This window comes from Rhyacophila brunnea, unplaced genomic scaffold, assembly GCF_057557595.1.
Source record: "Rhyacophila brunnea isolate RB1 unplaced genomic scaffold, BYU_Rbru_1.0 scaffold_17, whole genome shotgun sequence".
Classification (NCBI taxonomy): domain Eukaryota; kingdom Metazoa; phylum Arthropoda; class Insecta; order Trichoptera; family Rhyacophilidae; genus Rhyacophila; species Rhyacophila brunnea.
The window spans coordinates 38,242,053-38,267,548 of record NW_028232827.1 but is presented as its reverse complement, the minus strand read 5'-3'; the positions used below and the strand labels follow the sequence as shown (position 1 = coordinate 38,267,548).

At 35.4% G+C, this 25,496-nt stretch overlaps 2 protein-coding genes across 2 annotated transcripts; one reads left to right on the top strand and one right to left on the bottom strand.

The window, feature by feature from the left end:
- Window positions 1–1,449: 1,449 nt before the first annotated feature.
- LOC147074049 (glutathione S-transferase theta-2-like) lies at window positions 1,450–7,627 on the bottom strand. Its single transcript, XM_085944314.1, has 6 exons — window positions 7,560–7,627; window positions 5,599–5,755; window positions 4,261–4,348; window positions 3,311–3,461; window positions 2,421–2,604; window positions 1,450–2,034 (listed from the first exon to the last, which is right to left on the bottom strand). Exons 2-6 carry the CDS (start codon window positions 5,708–5,710, stop codon window positions 1,883–1,885), a joined length of 687 nt encoding a protein of 228 aa, XP_085800440.1. The 5' UTR covers window positions 5,711–5,755; window positions 7,560–7,627; the 3' UTR covers window positions 1,450–1,882.
- A 625-nt stretch (window positions 7,628–8,252) lies between these two features.
- Usp5 (ubiquitin specific protease 5) lies at window positions 8,253–24,724 on the top strand. Its single transcript, XM_085944575.1, has 16 exons — window positions 8,253–8,428; window positions 11,632–11,757; window positions 12,889–13,074; window positions 13,647–13,753; window positions 14,491–14,656; window positions 15,196–15,363; window positions 15,691–15,852; window positions 16,420–16,523; window positions 17,097–17,277; window positions 19,283–19,494; window positions 19,718–19,840; window positions 21,402–21,504; window positions 21,598–21,723; window positions 22,611–22,761; window positions 23,184–23,399; window positions 24,407–24,724. The coding sequence occupies exons 1-16, from the start codon at window positions 8,324–8,326 to the stop codon at window positions 24,577–24,579; spliced, it is 2,409 nt and encodes an 802-aa protein (XP_085800701.1). The 5' UTR covers window positions 8,253–8,323; the 3' UTR covers window positions 24,580–24,724.
- Window positions 24,725–25,496: the final 772 nt, after the last annotated feature.

Genomic DNA, 25,496 nt, shown 5'->3' with positions numbered 1-25,496 from the left:
TTATCCTGGATACAGCGGCAAACACATTTTGAAAATAACCAATATACTAGATTATTTGTTAGGATTACCTAACCTAACCTAATCTAACTTAATCTAACCTAAACTAACCCAAACTAACAAATAATCCAGTATATCGGCTATTTTCAAAATGTGTTTGCCGCTGTATCCAGGATAATATCGGCTATTTTCAAAATGTGTTTGCCGCTGTATCCAGGATAAACATATAGAACAAAAGTTAGTGAAGTGGAAGTTTGTCGAGGCTGTTTTGATCGGGTTAATTTGTCTTTGAATAATATTGTGACTAGAAATTTTAACAATTCTTATTATTTTTAACATTGTATATTGTTCATAATTTTCACGACTACCACGTGAATAGACGATTTTTTTTTTACTTATAACATTTTAAACACTTAACATAAATATGGATAAATTGTACAGTTACTAGACAAAGATTAAATTTGATGTGTGTCAGAAGTATCTTAGGCATTTTCGCTCGTATGCTTTCTTTATATTATTATGAAACTATATTTATTTTAAAATCGCTTTATAAAAGGTAGGTACGTCAAAACAGTAATAAATATCTGAAATAATTACACAACACTATTTCAGAAAGTGGAGGTTGATATATGTAGTCCATTGACATATCCTTCAATATCGCAAACAAAATATTATTGACAGCAGAATTAACAGAGTGCTTGTCTTCGTACCTGGCGAACCTTTATTTTCAATATATGTGTGTGTGTGTATTTTTTAATCTATGCAAGTATTGTTTCAAAAATGGTTCGATTTATTTCCGCGTTAGCAGCACATGTCGATCAAGTCTTGTCAAATATTATTTACAATCAATTCGTTAATATACAAAAATACAAGATTAAATTTAAATAACTGGCCTAAAAATTAATAAATAATATTTTTAATAGAAACGCTAAGCGTTTTTCGCGATTAATTGCGTCTAAACCGAGATTTTTCGATTTTAATTGCATGCTTTCTAACCTCTAAATCGATGTTTTTTAAATTTGAAAAAAAAGATATAAGGATATAATAAATTCCAATTTCCGTTTAGCGTTTCCCTAGGTGATAGATTTACGTACATTTTTATCGTAATTTTGATAATAAATCTTATGTCATTCATTCTTACCACCCGATAGAAATGTACCGAATTTGACACGTATTTTTGGTATATAGAACTCCACGATACTTCTTAATTTTTTATTTTATTTTTCTCATTACTTTTAAATATATATTTACCGATTAATAATTTTTTCTAGCTATTTTTCGATAACAACTTTACCTAGAGACATCACCTTAAATAACAGAAACATGTTTCCGTGATAACTGTTAAGAATAGCTCTGCTGGAATGTATCTTAGCCTTAAAGCAAAGTATTATGCATACTGTGCCTGATAGTGATAGATAAATGATCATGAATTACAACAAATTAAAGGCTAAATCTCGAAAAGATAACTATTATTATTTATTATGTTAATATTATAGCAACAGTAAAAAATATAACGTATAAAAATAACAGGTATTAAATTGCACCATAATCCACATGAATATACTAATCATAACACTAATAGCAACTCCAGACAATCTGTTGATTTGTAGGCATATTCTTCATCTCCGATAGGACCTCATGACTGAGGATTGTATCCCCGACGATTCGGCTATCGTTTAGTGACACGCGAAGCATGTAACAATGAAAAATCTACAGCACTCTTAATTTGCTGTCCGTCAGGAAAAAACAGTTTCCCATCCCTTCCAACATTCCATCAAATCAAAATCCTAGTTTTTCCAGAGTATCAATTAACAAGAGAGTACAGACACAATGGATACGAATCAGTGTATTCTCTGGTGCTGGTGTGACTATTTGATACTTCAATTTACAACTTTGAAGATCCCGCCTCTCGTTTCTTGGCAATCTTATTGACAATAGTGTGCGCCTCGTCATAGTACGGATTTAATTCTGACCGAACTCGCTCCATCCAAGCTGTTATATTTGGCCGCCCCTTCTTCGGGTCGTACCCGGCCATTCCTGAAAAATAACAATTCATGCCATGAGATATGGTTATAATAATTACTGTTGCATCAATATACTGATTATTTTATCCACTTTTTTAAATAAAATATGGGCCGGACATGTTGCTCGGCAAATGGGAAACCGTTAGACAATAATTAATGCAGTCATCCCTAAAATTTGTTGGAATTTTTAATTCGAAAAAATCATGCATTTAAGGGTTACAATAGGCTTGCCTCACACACCATCGTCATCACAAAAACACCACCCTTTTAGGTTGTCTTCTAAAATTTCACAAATTGAGCCTCTGTATTAATATGTTAAATGATGTGAACTTATGTTTGCCTTATGGTCCGAGTAATATAGTAAAGGAAGGAAGAAAGGAAAAAAGTAATGTTACTCACTAGGTTGCTCGATTTCACAGCAGCCGAATAAGTCTGCCACGGTGAGAGTGTCACCGAGTAAAAACTTGTGGCCGTTTCCCAGCCACTTGTCTTCGAACATGTCAAGCGCGGTCACCGTTTTCTTCATTTGATTGTCCACTCTCTTTTGACTTGGCTGTTCACCGGTTATCATAGGATCTGTTACCTAAGTATTCAACAGAACGAATAAATCAACATACAAATTTTACACTGTTTTCCAATCTTGGCAACACACGTGACAAAGACTAAGCATTTGCCTTCCTATATGTATGTATGTATAAACCACTTTCATTTTCCAATACAATCCATGAACTGTATTTTTAAATATACAGGCTAACTCCGGTTTTTTACATTTGGGAACTTCATAAATCATAAATAAACCATACTATAGTTAACAGAGACACATCAGACCAAGGAAAACTAAAATATAGTTATTGAAAATCATTGTGAAGTGGGGCAGGCCTTATCTCAAGGATATAAGACATGTAACCACCTAGAAGGTTCCTCTTTGATATACGAGAAGGGAAAAGACACAGCATCCCCAAGGCCATGGCAGTGGAGGAAGCTTGCGCAGCAGAGGAGAGTAAAGATATGTTTGAGGCTTTCACGGTTGTTTTTTATTGTAGTAGATTTTTGGGTTTCCCATATCAACTCTTGATAATGGCCTCTGCAACGAGCCCGAAACGTCGAGTAAAGAAGGAAGAAGGACACACGGTGGAAACCCAAAAATCTACTACGATAGAGAGTAAAGATGTTTCCTGGAAGCTGCCAAAACCCACATTAGGTTGCAGTTCTGATGATGGTGATTTAAGAGTTAGTCTCTAATTCATTTTATTGTTAAAGAGTTAATGGAGTAAAAAAATGGTGTTTACCAATAACATGAAGTACAGAGCGCACGGAGCCCTTATTCCAAATTGTTGCCATGATAGGTACTCATTGACTCTTGCTTGAAGTTTTATGTCAGATGGAAATAAAGTCTCAGGCAGAAGCTTCATCTCGCGTAAATATTGCACAATTGCAACACTGGAACAATTTAATTTTAATATTATAATGGTACATAATTGGTATATTTTGAGTTAAACTTAAAGAAACAGTTATTGTATTTCTAACATTCTTAAAATACTTCATCACTTACGTGATGATCTAATATAAAGACGCATTTAGACCAAACAAGCGAATGTTTTTTCTTCCCCCACTCCGGAGAAATTCTTATGCTCGCTCAACAAAAAGCGTTTACGTCAAGAGAATTTCGCTGGAGTGGGGTATTTCAAACATTCTTAAAATACTTCATCAGATACGTGATGATTATAAAGCCACATTTAGACCAAACGAGCGACTGTTTGTTCTTCCCACACTCCAGAGAAATTCTTATGCTCGCTCAACAAAAAGCGTTTACGTCAAGATTCGATGGAATGGGGTATTTCTAACATTCTTAAAATACTTCATAAGTTACGTGATGATCTAATATAAAGCCGCATTTAGACCAAACGAGCGACTGTTTGTTCTTCCCACACTCCAGAGAAATTCTTATGCTCGCTCAACAAAAAGCGTTTACGTCAAGATTCGATGGAATGGGGTATTTCTAACATTCTTAAAATACTTCATAAGTTACGTGATGATCTAATATAAAGCCGCATTTAGACCAAACGAGCGACTGTTTGTTCTTCCCACACTCCAGAGAAATTCTTATGCTCGTTCAACAAAAAGCGTTTACGTCAAGAGAATTTCGCAGGAGTGGGGGAAGAACAAACATTCGCTTGTTTGGTCTAAATGCGGCTTAATATTATAGTTTCATCATAAAAGATATTCGTTTTATCAGTACCTTTCTGTTAATATGAATCCATTGTGTTCAATGACGGGCACCTTTTTAAATCTGTTAATTTTTTCAAAATCCTCTGAGAAATGAGCACCTAAAGGGAAAGAAATAAATAAAATATGATTATTACATTTTTTAAATAGAGAATGTTTTGAAAACAAAAGTATAAACTGATTTGCTGATGCAAAAATCTGTGACAATAAATTATTATTAGCAATATTGAAGAAGAAAAATGAGTCAATTAATCAATATTGGAGCTATTTCATGCCAATTAGCATGCAATACTGATGCTGCAAGGAAAAGCAATTGCAAATGAGTAGCTACTAAGAGGAAATTGATTACATGAATTTAATTTAAATGTGCATTTATGACATTAATTATAAAATGTTCAGATAGTTAAATTTTGTTTAAAGTAAAATAAGGCTCTCGAATGGTTAAATCGGTCCTTAGTCATTGATCAAGTGCATTCCTTAAATGAGTCGCACATACAAACTCGACTTCAAGCTTGTCCGTGTCTCGGCGCGAGTCCACGTGGACAGCTCAATGAGGTCACATGTAGCTCAACCGCGCGATGATTGACACACGGCGATTAAATGTGGATGGCTCAATGAGGTCACATGTACCTCGACCGCGCGATGATTGACACACGGCGATTAAATGTGGACGGCTCAATGAGGTCACATGTACCTGAAATGCGCTGGAGTCAAATAGCACCATCTGCACAAGGCCTATGTGTAAGTATGTGATTGTTAAGATTGATTAAACAGATATAAGTTAAATGCACTGCTGCCATGCAACATTATTTATTATTGATTAATTTAATAAAACGCAATTTTTTTTAGTAGACTGCGAAATCTTTAACGTGAGACCTGGCGGTAGCGCTCGTGTTGTATCTTGTCTATGGTTTTCGATTTCGAAGTATTGTAAGTACTGAAACGCGAGAGGAGGGGATGTAGTTCTCCAAGCCGCCGCATATCACCGATTTTGCATGCTTATTTCACTTTTATTATTAATAAATCTGGACCGGCTTTTATTTTTGAATTGTTAGTGACAAAGTATTATTGGTCGGATAATGAAATGTATTGGTAGATAATTTGTGTAGCCTTTTGATTTTCTTATGGTAAATACCTGTTTTATAAATATTATTCAGTTGAAAATGTCCCACTGAGGCGACGAAACCGGTCCAGATTTATTAAATAATAAAAGCGGAATAAGTACTAAAAAATTTTGCGTTATTTTTTTAATTTTATTTTTTCATTTGGTTAGCATGTATGAAGTAGTTCTCACTGAACGCCTGCATGCAGGACTTAAAACATAAAATGAATAAAAAATAAATTTACATACCATTTTTTAGATCCACAGATATAGGTTGGAAAGGTATTTTAGCTGTCTTAAATAGAATGTACAGCGCCCTCGATGGTTGAGATAAGAAGTCATAGTACAGCTTAAAAGACATGATGTTAATATAAAATGGAGCTAGCTGCCGTTGCTTATACAATTCCTGGAAGTATGATATCTTAGACTATAGATACATCTAGACGCCACCGGTTGCATTGCTAAATGAAGCCGCTTGCCTTGCGTTTGGTTTGTGAGCGAGCAAACGCATTCGTCTACAAATGTTCGAGACCATAGACCATTTCGCTAGTGCTCGCCCAAAGTGCTCGCACTAGACGCTCAGAATTAAAATATAATTTTCTATTTTTTTACGTTATATAGTATTTTTAAGCGGTCAAAATGCAACCATTAGATAAAGATATCTATAATTTAAGTTATTTCAAAAAAACACTAGGTCACTGATATTATAATATATAATAAAATACAAAATAATTATCACGAACATGTATCAACTTACCTATGAAACGTTATACCATCTTCTTGCTTATCAGTACGGCTACCACATTTTAAGACAACACACAGAACCATCTTTTCTACTTAATTAACTAAAAATATTTACCACTGACTTTATGTTTAACACAAAAATATCAATTTTAGCAACACGAGCTCGCAAGTTATCGACGCTGTGTGAAGCGTTTTGCCCCGATTTGATGGCGATATTTTTGGAAACTAGCTTACACAAATGTAGACTTTTTATCTTACTCTAACGCGTGTCAAAGAGATCGTAAGGGTGCCGAATACTTTCTCACTCGCACTCATGCATCGTTTTTGTTCAGGCCTTGTATGATATATATTTCAATAACATTTTAATTTGAAGTGATTAGGTAATCCGGCACGTTCAATAGTCCGGCATTTTGCAACTCAGCTCTCCTGCTCTATAATCCGGCAGGTTTCACATTAAACTGCCGGATTACAGAGCGGAGAGCCTGCCCGGTGTTCGGTGCCCGACCTTGACAGATAAACACGTGTTTGTTTGTTTTGTATTGATTAAGTAAACAATGTTAACGATTCTTTTGTGTATGTTTACATAAACTAATAAAGATTTTTACTGTGCAAATCTGTGATAGAATTATTTCCTATAGAGGTGAAAAAATATGGGTGGCAGATTACCGAGCGCCTACTGTAATAACCAAGTCTAAAAAATATTATTGTATAATATACCTACTTTTTTTTTGCACAACTATAAACACGATTTGGTATTGGCTCCATTTAAATAAGCATGGTCTTATGTTAACTTTTTTTAGCATCAAAATTATTCATCTGTTTATTATGCATGTATTTGTCTAAACTAAACATAGAGCTGTTGAATAACATGTCATAAAATAGGGTCCAAAGTCTTTCACATGCAAAATAGTAAGAGAGCAATAAATGCTTGAATTTTCTTATGTTTTTCATTATTTATAGAAATATAATGGCTTGCCATTTAAGACACTTGCACAATATGTAACTAGGCCTGGTTAGAACTTTTAATGTTGTTTTCGCTTCAGATCACCGATCCGTTCTATTTATGTGGTACAACTTAACAATACATCGGTTTTTTATGCTGGCTTATTATATCTTATCTTAAATTGAATTTCGTACAAAGTTCACAGCCCACCTGTCGGACCCTACGATAGGTGACATATTATTTACAAAAATATCTGAAACTATTGGTAAAGTTATAGTACTCCATATCGTTTTTGTGATCGAGGTCTTTTGAGACCAAAAACCTAACACAACCTACTGAAAAACAACTCAAAACGTAACACAAGCTTATTTTTGGATTACAGTAGATTGTTTTTGGTCTCAAAACACCTGAACCACAATGACGATAATATGGAGTACTACAAAATTACCAAAATATTGTATTAGAATCGCGAAATAATATTATACAAAAATATTAATAGTTAAAAGATGACATACACACTCACCTATTAATTAATTTCCTTTTGACAGCGATACGGACTTGGACTTTAGGTTTGTTATGCCATTAGTCTATGGTTATGCCGGTGACAGATGAACCCATAGACTACTATAAATACTATATTAAGATGAACCATAGACAAGGCTATCTAATTGTAGATAAATTTTTATTTATATTATTTTAACAAAACATAAATTTATTTATTATATTAGCATTTATTGTATAGTAGGTAGTTCATCTTTTTGATAAATCAGTTTATTGATATTCCAAATGAATTCCAGAACGACGTGTAGGTAAATAGTAACATTGCGATTATTGGTATTGGGTACGTAATGCTAAAAAATTACGTACCTTTAAAACTCTACACATAAACGTAAGCATTGTATCGTATAATAAAACCAAGGGAGTAATTTTCTAGAGTTTTTTTATTAGGACTTATACCTACTTGACATAGCATTTATGTCGTCTTCTAAAGCAGCATAAAAATATTAGATAGGTACATATTCGTTGAGTTTGGTTTCAACCACTTCATTTTTTTTGTAATTATTTCATTATAATTATTTAAATCATTAGGTACCTAGGTACCTATTCCGAAATCAAAATAAATATTCATCGTTGCTCGACTTATTTTTGAGTTCCCTGGTCTATGGTATAGAGATTTTTGAATTTTAGTTTTGAGAACCTGTCATTTTGGTTCTTTGTCATTGTCAATGTTTTTATCGCTTTAGGCCGGCATTTTCTCCACTGCTAAATAAATCATAATTACTAATTATGTCGGCAATCGATATTTTAACACCTCATTTGGCAAAAATAAGAATCCCATCTTCTCACCAAAAAATTTACAAAGACGAATGTGTTTACTCGTATGACGATCCGGTGAGTTGCACAAATAAATAACCTAAAAATATGTGATGCTAAATTTTATTTTAACCATTGAAAAGTGACATTCTTGGTCTCGATAAATAATGTTCTTTCGATTATTATATTATACATATTAATCCACATGAATTTACTGGCGTTTTTAAATGAAATATTTTTTTTTTTGACAGTAGATATTTTTATGTACAATTTGACACTATATTGCGGGTAGAACAGTGTTTTCTGAAGTTTTTCTCAAGTATTTAATATTCAAACCACCCTTCAAAAGATGATATACATTGGCGATGACTATAAAGGAATTAGAAATAATCTGGTTGGCATTATATGGACACAAAAACACAGATAGCGTAATATCAAACATAATCGGTGCCCATAGCAACATGTTCCAAACAAATGAATTTTTCGCGTGAGATATCATTTCTGTTTTTGCTGGACAATTTTTACTCGTTTCATTGTGAACTTTTGTAAAAATAACTGAGGAAAATAGAATTGGAACTAAATAAGTAAAAACAAGCACAGATAATATGTAGATTTTTAAATAATTAGGCTCTAAAAAAACACATTTTTTCACACTGCGCTTCTTTTGTTTCGATGTAGTTTGTCTTCGGCGTTCGCATGTTGACAAATGCACTTTTATCTAGTTTAAACTCTTGCGTAACTATGTAGAAATATTCTGGCTCTTGCTTATCGGTCGAATTATTTGCATCATTCATTTTGAAATCGTCAATTAATTTGTAAACACCTCCGACGATGTCTTCAATTTCCTCTGTAAAGTTTACATGAACGACGTTCAGCGGATGTTCAATAATTTCAAGCATCTCTTCGTCCGCTTGAATATCTGTCTTATTAATTATAAATCTATCTGCATAACTGACTTCTTCAGTATCATTTTGCACATTGTCGTAAAAATCATTTGTCAAATTTGTAAAACAAAAGATTGATAAATTATAATCATTCGATAGACAATATTCTGCACTCATAGATTTAAAATTGTGTTCCGGTCTTTCTCCGTATATTCTTACAGAAGACATTGTAGTTGTCGCTATTAATTGGATTAGCCATTGAAGGATTACACCGGCAACCATTATATGCTTACTGCTCATCTTCTCAAAGTTGTATGTAGCAATCTTCTTCTTCTTTATAATAACGTCATGGATAATTTTTTCGTCGTTATCATCCACATATTCAATTTCCTTTTGAGACGTTGTCGGTATTTCAAAAGCAATATTTTTATTCGTTTCATTATTATCATTGATTTTATTTGTTTCAATTGAATCCGGTGCATCGCAGACTTCTTTCCAGCACAATACACTTAACCCAACGTAACCGGCGAATGAATTAACGAATGGCAAAATCAACGGCGCGTATTCCACAAATATATCGACAAAAGAACATTTTTCATCACCGTCGAATAGATCCATCCCTTTAGCGAACATAAATCTAGAAAAAACCTCAATATTATCGTTCGATAAATATTCATTTTTAACGTTAGATTGTGCCGCATATCGTAAAACGAATAAAACACCGCACACCACACTAATTAAACTCTCCGATAAAAATAACACCTTAAAACCGGTTCTATCTTTTTTCTTTGATCTGTACAAGGACACGGCGTAAAATATGATAAACAAAATGGATGCAGTTATTGTTGTGATTCCCAAAAATAGATTATACATCGCGTACATCCTTTGATACTTGATATCCGCTGGATGAATGAATCGCTGTGTCAAAAAATAAAAGATGCAAGCCCGTGTTTCGAAAATTGATTAAGCGTTGTTTATTGTCTTTTAAACTGTATATTTCATTTTTTGCCATAGGGGTCTTTACAGTTATAATCAAGTAGATAATTGAAAATAGATAAACGTCTCTGTACCTCTATTCATACGTGTAATTTAGTGCAGCAGTTTCTTCATATTTATGTGGGTGGGTGGTTAGCTATATGACAACCCACATAATACACAATTTTGCACTGTTTTTAACCAAAACAGTAATGACTCATGCCAATAGATACTAAATACCTATTGTAATACAAAATTTCATTTTATTAGATAGTACATCATGCCATGCTAGTTAATTATATATTCAATGGAAAATTATATAAAACTAACATTTAAATATTATATTATGCGCACGCAGTGGATGAATGGTGGTAATGTGTCCGGTTTTGGAGTTGTGAGTTTCGGGTTTGAATCACACGTCTGACATATTCACATGTCACATTTCAATACAAATGTTCTCATCGAACTAAGACTATAATTTGCAGATAGTGTTGGTTTTTAAATTCAATTTAACCCTGTCTAAACCAAACCATAATAGTTTAAGTATGATTTTGGAAGATCCGATAAAAAAAGTCCACACTTTTTCATTCATACTTTTTTGTTTTGTTTTTGTTGAATTAAGAATACATATTACAGATAGTGTTGGTTAGTGTTTTTAAATTCACCAAACCAAACCATAATAGATAATAAATATTCTTCTATCTACAAAATATCTAAAATGGGATAATTTTAGATATTTAATCGACAAATGAATATTTTTTGACTATGTGACGCTATCTGCAAATTATAGTCTTAGTTCAATGAGATCAAATACATATGACCGACAAAGTATAATGTGCACTATTTATGTCGGATCTTAACAGCCTCCACTCCTTAACTCCACCCTTTGCCACTGCTATATAGTCATCTCGAAACTACCAATATTGCAGTTATCGTAATTTCACCAAAGACCTCAAATATTATTTCACCGTGGAGTAGTGCCTGCCAAATTTCTCATCTTTGAGATTGAATCCCACGTATTGTAATTGTATTACAATGTGTTTAATCTAGATCTCACTCCCGATGGGTCGGAAAAATTACTAACAACCATCCCTTCTAAAAAGTCTTTAATGAACCACACAAATACTTTGTAAGACTCGATAGTTTGGGCAGTAAACAAAAAAAACGTGGGAGGTGCGGCGTGTGAGACAAACAATACAACAGGCGGCATCTAAACACTATCGGCGATAATGACCATAGACAATAAACAGTTAATTCTGCATCCTGCGCATGGGATGAATCATTATAATACAATTTACTCTACCTGAGGCCCAATGATTGATTCTGCATGATGTCAGATTTTGGAAGAATCGTGTAGGCCAGATACCATCTCTGAATGTAGGATTATGGAATAGAAGATAATTCATGGTTTTTTGTTTGCAGGAAACAGAAACAGGTTTATATATTTCACTGACCAGTTTTCTAGGCTTTGGCAAACAATTCGTGGAGCAATACTTCCACCATTCTGGAAACCCTGTATTCTTCCACATCCATAGGACAAAGAAAGCCGTGAGTATTTTATTGTAATATGATCAATATAGGTTTGTACGCATATAACTTCAGAATTCTATCAGCATAAATAACAAAGACATGTCATGTAAGCCTTTTGATAACAGCAGTTTCTATAAATTAGCTTGCAATGACTGTGACTGCAATTATATTGGAAAAACCTCTTGTAACTTCAGTTGTGCAGTTTTTTTTTACCATATCCGATTCTAAGAAGATCACAGTGGCAAAGACTTCATATTAGGCGATTTAATTAAAATAAATCGAAATTAAAACGAATTAAAATAATTTTTAATTGCCTATTAACATATTATTTAAATAATAACTCCATTATTTTATAGTCTACAAAAAAATATAATTTGCCAACGACATCTGTCTGTAGATATGTATTATAAATTGGTTGTCGACTTGGTGTACAAGACAGCACATAACAATTCCACTAAGTCGTAACAACCTATAACACAAACACAATCTAACAAAGCCAAAGGCTTCAATTAATTTGGTACATTTCATGGATATAACACATACAAACGATTACACACGTATTGTAAAAAACACATGCATATAATGTCAAAATCTGAGGCTATAGGTAATATAACCTTAACATGTTTTGTATGTAATATATTCTCTCGAAGCTCGAAGAAAAGACAATCGGACAAATTTACTCACCCAGTGGTATCCAAGAGGTACAAAACTAGAGGCCGCTGGATCGATGAAATGATAAACTTCTCTGGAAGTACGTGGCAAAGCAACGCACAGGACCGAGAGAAGTGGAATCAGCTTGGAGAGCCCTTCATACAGCAGTGGATAGATTCAGGCTGAGATGATAATATTCATTATTTTTTTACGCTGAATCTGATCTGCAATTGAAGCTGAACGAGACAGTAGAACTTTCTAACCTGAGTCCGAATCGCGGTTGAGCATTACTTTTTTATATCTATTTCAGTGCTTGTTGCTGTTTTTTCGTGAAATAGCTATTATAAAAAGGTAAAGTATAATTTTATTTGTTCAGTAAAATGAACAGATGAACAGAATTCAAATTCAAGTCCTATAAATATATATATATATATATTTCTGAGGTTCGTGTTTATGTTTCTGAAACCCCGTGAAAATATGTTTTCGACATTCTTTTAGATCCCTCTCCCGGAGCAGAAGGGTGACGGACCGGAAAAGAAGATCACTCGGTTAGCCATCGGCGTGGAAGGAGGCTTTGACCCGGAGTCGGCAAAGCAGAAATATGAATACACTGACCACTATTCAATTGTCGTCATGCCCAACTTCACAACCATCGAATGGCCCAATGACAATTTGCCAACTGTCGTGAGTATTATGCGTATATATTATGTAATTTAATTAAGAAATTAACTCATTGCGATTAGGAAATTACTAGCAAAATGCAGAGATGATTGGTCGTTGGCATTTATGACAATTATTTGGACAAGTAAATCAACAACGGCAGCGTCACCTGCAGTGAAAGGTGACAACTACAGCGTCGTGGGTCCCAGGTTCCAATCCTGGGTCTGGCAAGTGCACATATTGTTTTTCAATTTGTGTATGGGTCAGAGTATGGACCTAATAAGTTGAGCAAGTGGCTGACATCCATTTCTCGTAAAAACAAAATCTGTTAATACAAACCTCCACTCTGTGGAGACCCATATTAAGATCGGACATGGTCGGAATGAAATCAACAACCATTATACGTTCATTTCACCACTAACTTTTTAAAAGTTTCACTTCTACCATGACTGTACTTACTTATTTTAACTCTTCTTCTACATCTTACATCTTCTCCCGTGTTATCTGCATTATCTCTGAAGAAGAGTTTAACCACGCTCAATTGAATTATTATTTAATATATCGTAATGGCAGTTCTAAAAGTCTCCTCTTTGCAGGTGGTGGAATCCGTGAAGGGTATCCTTGCGGCAGAATCACCGTTAAGACTGGCTGAATTAGAAGCCCTCGCTGGCACGTGGGACGGGGAGACGAGGCAAATTTCAAAGTGAGTTTATGGTTACAAATGGTTAATAATTTATCTCATGCTCTCTTTCATGTCTCATGCCCAAGTTTATGAACAATAATTTAAATGAAATTGAAATTTTCAAAATACATGTGTTCTTCTGAAATATGAATCTTGACCGTGCCATTTTGAGACATTTACCAGTAAGCGATGTCTACCGCTAGTCAAGTGACGTTCTTGTACTATATTCAACTCTGAATCGAGGTCAACATTTAAGAATATTCTGATACACAATTTTCAAAATCTCAGAAACATACATATTACAAGCAACCCGAGAAAACTTCGATTACGATTAAGTTAGTAAAATGTCATTTATCCTTAGTTTATTATAAAGTCGATTTGATTGCGTTTTTTGAAGTACCGCAGATAAAATATATTTATTACTCTTGTTCCAATAATTGTCCTAGAGTATACATAGCACACTATTGAATGCAGGCTTCCACTCCTTTCGGTCCATAGCTTTACAGATCCACGTATTTCCGTACTGTTGTCTGCTTCCTTATCTATTGGTCTTTCGATTTTATGTCCACGTTCCATTGGTCTGGAGTGACTTTTGAGATAGGACTTGCTCTTCATCTTGAGGATATTTTATATTTAAGGATGCACAGCATCTAAGAACGCCACTGCCGTGATCAAAAGATCAACAATACATTTATACAAATATACATATTTCATCATGATTTTTCACTGACAATACTTTTGGTATGTTGCTATTCCAGACATGCCGCACAGCTAGTTCAATTAGACAACGGCGTGAAGGTGCCCCCCACGGGTTGGAAGTGCAGTAAATGCGATCTGACGCAGAACCTCTGGTTGAATTTGAGTGACGGCGCCATTCTGTGCGGAAGAAAGTTCTTCGACGGCTCTGGGGGCAATGACCACGGTGTAAGATATTTGTTCCACCATAGATCTACCAGCATAAATTATCTGCTGCATGCTAATATTAGGCATATCAATTAGTATTTTTTCTTCCGTGATCAGATTAGTTCTGAATTCGGGCAGCGGATGATTTTAGCATTCTTAAAAAGTGAAGTGTACAGCTGGTGTTCAAGACGTGGCCTGCAGTGGCGAATACTGCCTGGTGTAAGGAAGTAAACGATGGGTAACCATAAAATACTCACATACAATTAATCTGATACATATTGCTATTGATAAATGCACACTATCGGCCGTCATTTTCTTTTTCATTTACAAACAGTGCATGCAAAAGAATCTTAATTTTATTATAGTTAACAATTCAACCATACGGAATCGATTCCCACTGTGTATTATAGTCAAAATTTTTGAATGGCAAATAAACCGACAGTGACAAAGTTCATAGTTATTCTTGTGAATGACAATGGCCATAAATTATGCAGCGATATGCCACGTTCGTTGGATACCTTTCTATTTTACATTTAGAATATTGCTATTGTGTTTTGCAGGTGAAACATTTTGTTGAGACTGCATATCCCCTGGCTGTAAAACTCGGCACCATCACAGCCGAGGGGAAAGCAGACGTCTTCTCATATCCCGAGGACGATATGGTTGAGGACCCTTACTTAGCTGATCATCTCAAACACTTCGGAATCAATATACAAAATATGCAAAAGGTGAATTTGTATTGATTATTATATTTTAATAAGACCTCTAATTAACGAATTAATCACATCGCAGCCATTACAAACGCTTGATGGCGATGAGCCGTTTACTACTTGTTATCTAGATAAATCATGTTAATCAGTGGCTTTCAAAACAATAATTAGAAGTCCACCATCATGTTTGGGCTTATAAAGCAGTTTTATGTCTCCTGTAAAATTAAAATTTTGTAACATCGAAGGTTTTAACAGCTCAATGAAAATATGATTTTCATAATAACTTGTCATTAAGAGTGAGACAACAAAATTAATAACCAATGTATTGATTGTATTGTAATGTAGACTGAGAAATCGATGGTGGAGCTAGAATTAGAGGTGAACCAGCGGGCGGGAGAGTGGGGAGCCCTTCAGGAGTCTTCCAGCCAACTGCAACCCGCCTTCGGTCCCAGACTGACCGGCCTCGTCAATTTGGGCAACTCATGTTACCTCAACAGTGTTTTGCAGGTAAAATTATTACTTGTCTATAGCTTTTCTTCCCAAAATTATATGTCACTTAATTACTAATGATTTCATTTTTTTAAATTTACAAATGAATAATTGTGTGGATCAGAACCAGACTTCTCCCACCCACAAAAATGAAAAGGCTGAGTTAGACATCTGATCGCTATAAAATATTAATTTTTTGTCACTAAAAATTGTCGTCTTACGACACTATCATCTAAAATCATTTCTTGCAATCACATCTAATACTTAATTATGAGTGCCATATTTGTCTATTCCACATAAAAATGGAGGGCAAGTCTGACATTGGTGAATTGCTGGAAGAAACAGATGAAGATTTCTCAACAAAATAACAGTGAATACAAAACAAAAGCATACCTTCCTATCAAAGAAACATTTTATAATAATAAAAATAATTTTTTGCCATTGTTTCCATTTTCAACGTCGCTGTGTGTCGATACCCAATAAATGAAAAAAGAGCTATTTAATGGCCACTTATAAAATATTTGTTGATTGTGTAGGCATGGCTTTATGAAATAATTAATTGATTGGGTTTGGATTATTTTTCAGGTCATATTCACAATACCCGATTTTACAAAGCGGTTTGTAGATGGTGCTCCAAATGTTTTCAGCACCTTCCCTTCAGATCCAGTCAACGATTTCAATATCCAAGTGTAAGCATATTTTCATAATACATACATATGTATATACTTAATGCTAGTCTATACTGATAATAAATAGTTTCCTTTTGATCAGCGCTTTGACTATTTCCACAAAATATACTTCTTCCAAATGTTTGTCTGTTTGTTGTAACTCACACTACCAAGACGGATGACGATGACTCTTTCATAGTTTATAGACTACATTATTGGTACTAATTTAGTAGAATTTCATCTAAATTGGTACCTCAGACATAACTCAAATGGTTCCAAAGCTGGAAGATAAAACTTTTAAACAATAACACCACTCTAAGTGGTCAGATAGTAGCGGGGTATTGGTGAGGTGAGTGACAGGTAAAGCAGCGCATGTCTAGATCCAACCGTTATCTATCTCTTTGAATCGAATGAATTCAAATCTATTTCTTCATTCTGTACATCTGTCTATTCTCTATCTATCTCAAGTTGTGGCCTATCTCTAGTTATTTATTAAACTCAATTTTTAATAGATATATTTAATAGATAGTTAAAATATAAATAAAATAATTAAGTACATAGTGCAATAGTTTACAACAATAATTTCCTCCGCAGTGCCAAGCTTGGAGTAGGCCTCACATCAGGAAGGTACGCCTTCGCTCCCGAAGACGGAACCCAGAAGGGCGTCTCCCCCCAGATGTTCAAGAATTTGATCGGCAAAGGCCACTCGGAGTTCTCCACCAAAAGACAGCAGGACGCTCAAGAATTTTACATGCACTTTTTGGACATCCTCGAGGTAAATGTTATATTGTATATCTCTCGTGGCCAAATTACACAAACAGACCATAGCAGTCTCGATGCTGTTCATTCGATGATGTCTCTGTGAATCTGAAGAGGCCCAAATCGATATCAAACCAACAAATAGTGGGTTGATTACGAAAATAAATATTAATAAACCGGCAACGTTGTACATGGTTGCCGGCGAAATTTCATATTGGGGAACTCCGCATTGTGTTGGTTCGCAAGCGGCGGTTTTGTTTTGTTTTGGCGCGGCAGAACGTGGCCGGCTACCAGACAGAAAACACTGTTCGCTCGCGCTACGTATAAAATAAATTATATAAAATGTAGTAATCTAGTATATAATAAACGTAAATACATCTCGTCGTTTCCATCACAATTCCGGTGTGTTAATTGTCCACCTTCAGTCCTAAAATCCAGACAAAAAACCATACTAAAAATAAAAGTAACAGCTTGCTATTCACTTTCGAAAATGGAGGGAGTGACAATGCTTATTGTGATTGGTTCAAAGCATACATTGTATGTAAAAATTATAAGTAGACCAAAAAATATCTTGCTCCACTTGGTGGCAACTATTTTTTATTCAATGAATAATATCTAAGATTTAAGAACGTAGCGTTCATTATCGAGTATACAAATTTTTGGAATACCTCGGAAACAAACCCATTAGAAACATATTGATACCAAGCAGAACTATCTTCTAAATCTTGTGTATTATTCATAAAGTCATTCATTCATAAGCAAATGCAAGTATGTTAAATTTCGAGACCCTGAAACTATCTAAAGCCCATATTCCATTGGCAGATTGCGTCTGGCCCGATCGTCTGCCACGACTGTCAAACTCTATTCTCTATGGTTTTCAAGGATCGTGAGCGATCGGGTCGAAAGTGGAAAATTTTCTATTATCCGTCGTGCAATCCTTTCATTATCAAGCGAAGATTGCCGAAAGCCTACGAAAATAGCCGAATATGCGCCTGAGTCATGCAAACGGTCGTTCATTTCATTCTACTGGTCGATTTCAACTGAACAACTACAAGATGGCGAAAACTTAAAAAATATATATGGAGTATCACCGAGGACACAGTCCTCGTCGAATAAATACACGCCAAAGATATAGTGTGGAATGTAAAAAAACCCGCCATATTCAATGGCGATCACGCTGTTCTTCAGTTAGCCAACTTTTGACCCAGTGTTTTCGCTTACGGCGAGTCCTGACCGCCTGAGCCAATTGAAATATATAGCCATACTCGCTACAATAAATGAGTCTTTGGATTATTCGATTTCGATATTCGAATTACTCAATTGGTTTGGAGATTCAAGCTCGCCCAGTTATTCATGATGTAAATTAACAATAAGTATACAAACTTTCTATAAATGTCAAACGGCCGCATAAATTTTAACACATCTGATGCTCGCTAGGTTTGACAGCTGACAGCTCAGTTTTGTTGACGTAAAATTGCGCGGGAATGCGTTCAGTGTAGCCACCAATCTAAGAAATATCTAGTTTTCACTCAACCTATATTTTTAATAATAGCAACACTAGTATTATTTTAACCAATCAAATCAAGGACCAACGAGATTGAATCGTTGCGTGTAATTGCAAATAGCTAGCGACGACGGTTGGTGTCGATCGTTGGATCGGGTTGGGTCTGTGCGTCTGCCAATGGAATATGGCCTTAAGAATCAAGGTAAAATGACAAAAGATCGCCTCATATTTGACGGAATTTGAGATAATATTTTATACTTCATAACTGCCGTTATGGATTGCTTAATTAATAAAGGTTAATGGATTCCAATGGATGAAGTTTCGGTCCCGCTCGGTACCCATTTTTTGGTAAGGTTGTTTGAAGGTGTTAAAAAGTTATTCTTTGTATTTTCGTACTTCAAACTATTCTGTACTATGTTTGGACTAGTAACAAGATACTGATTGTGATTTTTGTTTTGTATTCTTAACCTAACTGGCCTGTAAACTGACCTAATGGAGAGAATCGTTTTGTTTTCAGAGAAACAGCCGACACACCAGCAACCCATCACTAGCTCTGAAGTTGAATGTGGAAGAACGCGTTCAGTGCCCAGAGTCGGGGTGCGTCCGCTACACGCAGCGAGCCGAGCACTGCCTGGTGCTGCCTGTGCCTCTGCACTGCGCTGACAACCGTCCCCAAGTAGAGGCGTACGAGGCCGAACGGAAGACCATCGAGGATATGGGACAGAGGATGTGAGCGATTCATTTTCTTAACTTATCTAAAAACTCTCCAAAGACTCTGGACTCTGCACTCGACAGAGCCTAAAAAATTATATGAATTTTAAGCCAGCATTCCAGAAATGCTACCAAATGTTTTATGTAATACTAAACTTTTTTAATCTAGTCAATTTTTCACTTAAACCATTATAATATTATTGCTAATGTGATGTTAATGGTGTGATATTTAATTTGGCAGGGATCCATCGTTACAAGTCCGCCCTCACATCCCGTTCCAGGCGTGCCTCGACTCTTTCTCTCAAGAGGAGAAGGTGGAACAATTCTTCAGCGCAGCACTCAACAAGAAAGTCACAGCAAACAAGTGAGTCTTGGATCACTTTTTACAATCTCATTAATTAATAGCGCATTGTAAAATATCTTAGAGTTTCTTATTAGTTTTTGTAACTTTTCTTACAAATTCATGCACTACATGCGACCACAAAAATTCATTCTTTTTATGGTTGAGTGTTTCAATATAAATAATGCCGTTAGTCTTGCATGGGCAGATGTAGTTGTATTGAAATATTGTATCAATCATTGATTTACTCGTATGTCGGCAAGGTGTAGGCGACAGCATAGAGATGTTCAAACAAACCCACAGAAGAGCCTGAGTCCATGCCAGCACGTTTTCATCACTGTGGTGGATGACAGAGACTCTGCCAGAGAAGGCATACAGGACACAGGTCTCAACATCATGCTTAGCGGTTTCCGCACTCATTTAAATTGGAGGGATTTAATATAGGGGTTATACGCACATCGTTTATAACTGCAGCCTAGGCATCACCATGGGTGATCTTGCTCCATATCAGTAGCAAAAGGTGGAGGTAGGTTGTTAAGATCCGCCATAAATAGTGCACATTAAATTTTGTTAGTCATACGTATTTGTTTTTATTGAACTAAGACTTCCAATTTACAGATGGTGTTGGTTAGTTTTTAAAAATCTCTCCACGACCGCAAAAATTCAATTGGCTCGTCAGAGTCCGTATCGTCGACGTCATGATCAGTCTCATGCTGTTCCAATTCCTCTTCCGACATATCATAATCTGAGTCCAATTCCTCATTAGTACGCACATTTTCTTCCTCCATATTTACGCACTATAAAACTATGAAATGTTTTTAAAATGTTTAACTACAGTATTAGGGAACGCCAAATCACAGAAACCATTAAACTCACACACAATAGTTATTGATATCAGTATTAATTTTCAAGCCCTGCCTACACCAAACCATGATAGTTTTGGCATACTATGGGCGATACGACAAAATTGTGCACACATTTTCATTCATATTTATTTGTTTTAATTGGATTAAGAATACATATTACACATTGTTGGTTCGTTTTTATAAATTCATTAACCCCTGCCTAAACCAAACTATAATAGATAAAAAATATTATTCTATCTATAAAATATCCAAAGTTGTGCGTGATTTAATTGCATAATTTTAGATATTTTATTGATAGACGAGTATTTTTTGACTATTATCTATTATGGCTTGGTTTACGTAGGGCTAATTGAATTTTAAAAACTAACCAACATCTGTAAATTGTAGTCTTATTTCAATGAAAACAAATACGAATGACTGACAAAGTTTAGTGCGCACTATTTATGGCAGATCTTAACAGCCTACCCCCACCCCTCGCCACTGCCCCATATGTCTGCCATTCACGGTGCCAGATTTTCCGGGCTCTTCATTCATTTGAAACAGCTTCTCGCCTGCCATCCAGGAAGGCTTTTTTGATTTTAGTCGGTATATGGGCAGAGAGAACAGATCATTGTGCTCTGGCCCTCGCACACATTCTCAGGAGATTATTGACATAAGTAATTTTAAAATTCAGGTTTAGTTCTGAGAGTGGACATAATTTTGATTACTTTTTATTGCAGGACCACTCGCCTCGCTACTTTCCCAGATTTCCTAATGATCCAGCTGAAGAGGTTCACGATCAAATCGAATTGGGAACCCATCAAATTGGACGTCGAAGTCGAGGTAATGATGCGACTACCTGTTCTTTCTTAACTACATTAAATTGGATTCTGTTTAATAGTCTGAATGAAACATGATCAATTCATTTTGTTACAGATGCCGTGGGACATGGACCTGGCGGAATTGCAGGGCACCGGATTAAAAGAATTCGAAACACTCATGCCTGACGTGACTGTCGACGTACCCGCTCCACAGTTTGATGAAGGTGTCATCTCACAATTGGTGCGTGTAACTTTTACATTTTTCAACTTGAAGTCTCACTCTACTCGTCTCAGAGTAATGATATATAGAGAGCGACTATTGTTCGGCAAAATGAAGCTGTGTTTCTTGTGTATAACGCACCGTAGGACCTCGATTTTATTATTATAAACTTAACTATGAAACGTTATACCATCGTGTTGCGTCTCAGTACGGCTACACAAATTAAACACAACATAGTTAACCATGTATTCTACTAAAATAACTAAAAATAATTACCACTAACTTTATATTTAACACAAAAACAATAAATTTCAACAACACGTGCTCGCAGTTTTTAAATTAATGTAATCAGTCAAATCCATATTTACCAGCGACGTTTACAAAAAATATTTAATTCAGCAGTAGAAATTCTATCTATTCTTTCGCATAGTGCGGAGATATGAGTGTTTTTTTTTTTTTTTTAACCATGTCACACACTTATGGTTCGTTTTTGTTCAGGCCTTGCTTCTCGTATATTTGAAAACTAGAGTAATTTTAATAACTCCTATTAAAAATATAATAATGTAGATTGCTGGTTTTGCATTCATCTTCTGGATTATACTGTATTTGCAGCATCCATGACGGGACGTGGTTGAATTACTTCATTAAATTTAATCATGTTTTAGTGAAACATTTAGAAATGTCAAAATGACCATTTTAAATAAGAAAGAATTAGGAAGAAATAAGAATTAAAAAGAATCAATGAATTTCTATGTTACAGCATAAGAAACGGACATAGACAAAGAGGAAGAAAAGAATATTTGCCACCTGTCTTTGTATTGTAAATTTCTTTATACATAACAGTACATAATTTTGAAACATTTAACCGGGGTGCCGTGTAACTCTATAACTACCTGATATGTTAACAGATGGACATGGGATTCCCTGGTGAGGCGTGCAAGAGAGCACTATTCTTCACAAAAAACTCTGGTCTGGAGGTGGCCACCAACTGGATCATGGAGCACATCTGTGATGCTGATTTCGCAGACCCCTTTGTCCCACCAGGCACTAAGCCCTCTGGTAACTATTACTGATGGTAGTTTAAAAATGTAACATTGTTCATAATTGTCTTTTGTTAGAATATTATTTAATATATCTGATAAAACTTAGCATGTGATGTTTATATCTTGGTCGATGCTTGAAAGGGTTTCTCTTTAAAATCCGATTAAGAAGTGGACTGTGGACATTGTTGAGAATAATTGCTCACAGGATTACGAATGTGGTGGGAAATGATAGACAAGTCTTTATTGTGTTCTTTTGCAGTCCTACCATCCTCACCGGTTGGGAAACTCTGGCCTAAAGGATACCAATATAATAATTTATAACAGTCAAAATTGAGTGTTCGATATTCTGATTTCCCATCATCACGATTACTTGCATTCTTATTTATTACGATTTATATTCAAATTTCTGGTACTAATCAAAGTCGTGTCACTTCGCAGGCGATAGCCTACTGAAGCCAAGCGAAGAGGCAGTGGAGATGATAATGTCAATGGGCTTTGGCCGATCGCAGGCGGAGAAAGCACTCAAGGCAACGGAGAACAACGTGGAGCGCGCCGCCGACTGGATCTTCAGTCACGCGGGAGAGCTCGACTCGGAAGCTCCCGAGGCTGTCAATATCACTGACGTTGAACCTCAATTCCGTAACGGAAACACGAGTGAGATTATTTGTCATTATTGTTAGATTAAATTGATCAAAAAACTGAAGATTGAGGTGTCTAATTACAAAAAGCGGCATGTCCACAATTCGACATTTGCGGAAAACAACGTTTTGTGATGTGAGTCAACGTTGTGGCAACGTAATGTGAGATAATTTTTTCCATTGTATTCTATGTCGAAATTAGAACCAAATGGCAATTTGTTTCAGCCGATAAACTCTAAAATGTAATAAATATACGCAAAACAAAATTGGACGTAGCGCTACTTGTACCTCATTTTTAATTTTTTTCCACATAAGGCACATATTTCCGTGGCACTGTCATGAATTTACCGGATGCTACAGCATGGGAGACGCCATTTTTAATATTGAACGTTCCCTTATTCGTTGACTTAAACACGCGCAAAATCAACCAAGCTTTGAATAATATGAAACACTGACATGGCGCTTTTTGTAATAAATCGAGACTGAAAATATTTTTATTCGTAGGTTTTTGTCGCGTTTTGGAATTTCGATCAATACATATTGTGTAAAATTACACAAAGAATATGTGCATATTTTTTCTTGATTTTGACCAAATGTGGACTTATCGCTTTTTGGAATTAGACGCCTCATTTATTCAGTATAAATGATTAAATCCAATGTTCTTTTCTACAAGACGTCTTTATGTATACCTATTGCTTATTGTTAAAGTGGTTTCTCATTTCGAACAAGAAATGAACGTCCTACTTCAAATTGATCCCAATGAAAAACACATTTATATTTGTAACGGAAACGTCATTTTGAAATGAATACATAATTTATTATCAATCATATCCAAATATGTCACCACGATAACCTTTTTAGTTTTATTTCCATTTGCCTATATGTATTTTTACGCAAATGTGGCGTGGGGTCACAAACTACTTAGCTATTAGAAAAATGTGTTGTGACTCGAAAAAGGTTTAAAATTACTGCCATTGAAAAGAGTTTTCTTCGACATATTTAGTAATATTGATTTCCTTACAGAATACAAACTGGTGGCGTTCATCTCCCACATGGGTACATCAACACACGTCGGCCACTACGTGTGCCACATCCTGCATGAGGGCCGCTGGGTCATCTTCAACGACAACAAAGTGGCCTTCTCTGAGAATCCGCCCAAAAACCTCGGCTACCTGTACCTCTACGAGAGACTCTAACCTTCTTCTTCTTCTGTTGTTGATATTATAAGGATAAGCAAATTGTAAAGATAATTATGAAGTCACTGCTGGTTGTGTCTGTTGTCAACGTTGTAATTTTGAGCGGAATAAATGATATCTCTTGTACAACAAGTGTACAACCTCAGCCGTAGCGTATTGATTTTTCCAAATTCCTAATTCCTGGCACAGGTTTAGGTCAGTGGCGTGCACATTATTTCGGGCCAGTAGAGTAAAAAAGATAGCTGGAAATGGTACCAATCCTTGGAACCTGAGAACCCTTCGATTATTTAGGAACCAGAATCCTTGATGAACAAATCTTTAGAACCTGGAACCGGAACACCTTTCAAATGACAAGGTTCTATTCTTCTATTAATTTTGGAAATCATTGATTTATGTTTGACAACATAATATGGGCCTCCACAGAGTGGAGATTGTATTAACAGAATTTTGTTTTTTACGAAAAATGGATGTTAGCCACTTGCTCAACCTGTTAGTAGGTCCACCAAACACACAAATTCCAACGTGCTGTTTTACAAACGTTTTTTTAATGTGATTGAAGTTGTACAAATTGTGCAGTTTCATATGCTCCACCTTGTAAAGATATCTTGAAAAAATTAATATCTACTTTTTGAAAATGAAATAAGTAGGTATATTGGTATCATTCTAAAGTGGCCTGTTTCAACGCTAGCAAACAATACCACTACAACTTGCTTTTTCCGTACCCACTGCGCCACTGTAGAATTATTCCAGTATATTATTTTTTAAAGAAACTTAACTGAACCTTAGAACTGACAAGACAAAAGCTTGGACAGCAATTAGGGACACAATTTTGGGGCATGTTTAAAGCAGTGACAACTGCATCTCGACAAACTGTTCCATCATACCAGTTTAGTCTCATGCTCCAATCGACTCCCACT

What these genes read in the sequence shown, in the direction of transcription:
- LOC147074049 (XM_085944314.1), bottom strand. Translation starts at nt 5,710, where the DNA reads ATGTCTTTTAAGCTGTACTATGACTTCTTATCTCAACCATCGAGGGCG. An exon ending in ATCTGTGGATCTAAAAAATG is followed by an intron (nt 4,349 to 5,598) that starts GTATGTAAATTT and finishes CTTTCCCTTTAG; the next exon opens with GTGCTCATTTCTCAGAGGAT. An exon ending in GGATTCATATTAACAGAAAG is followed by an intron (nt 3,462 to 4,260) that starts GTACTGATAAAA and finishes AAATTGTTCCAG; the next exon opens with TGTTGCAATTGTGCAATATT.
- Usp5 (XM_085944575.1), top strand. Translation starts at nt 8,324, where the DNA reads ATGTCGGCAATCGATATTTTAACACCTCATTTGGCAAAAATAAGAATC. An exon ending in AACGATTTCAATATCCAAGT is followed by an intron (nt 16,524 to 17,096) that starts GTAAGCATATTT and finishes TTTCCTCCGCAG; the next exon opens with TGCCAAGCTTGGAGTAGGCC. An exon ending in ACCAGGCACTAAGCCCTCTG is followed by an intron (nt 22,762 to 23,183) that starts GTAACTATTACT and finishes GTCACTTCGCAG; the next exon opens with GCGATAGCCTACTGAAGCCA.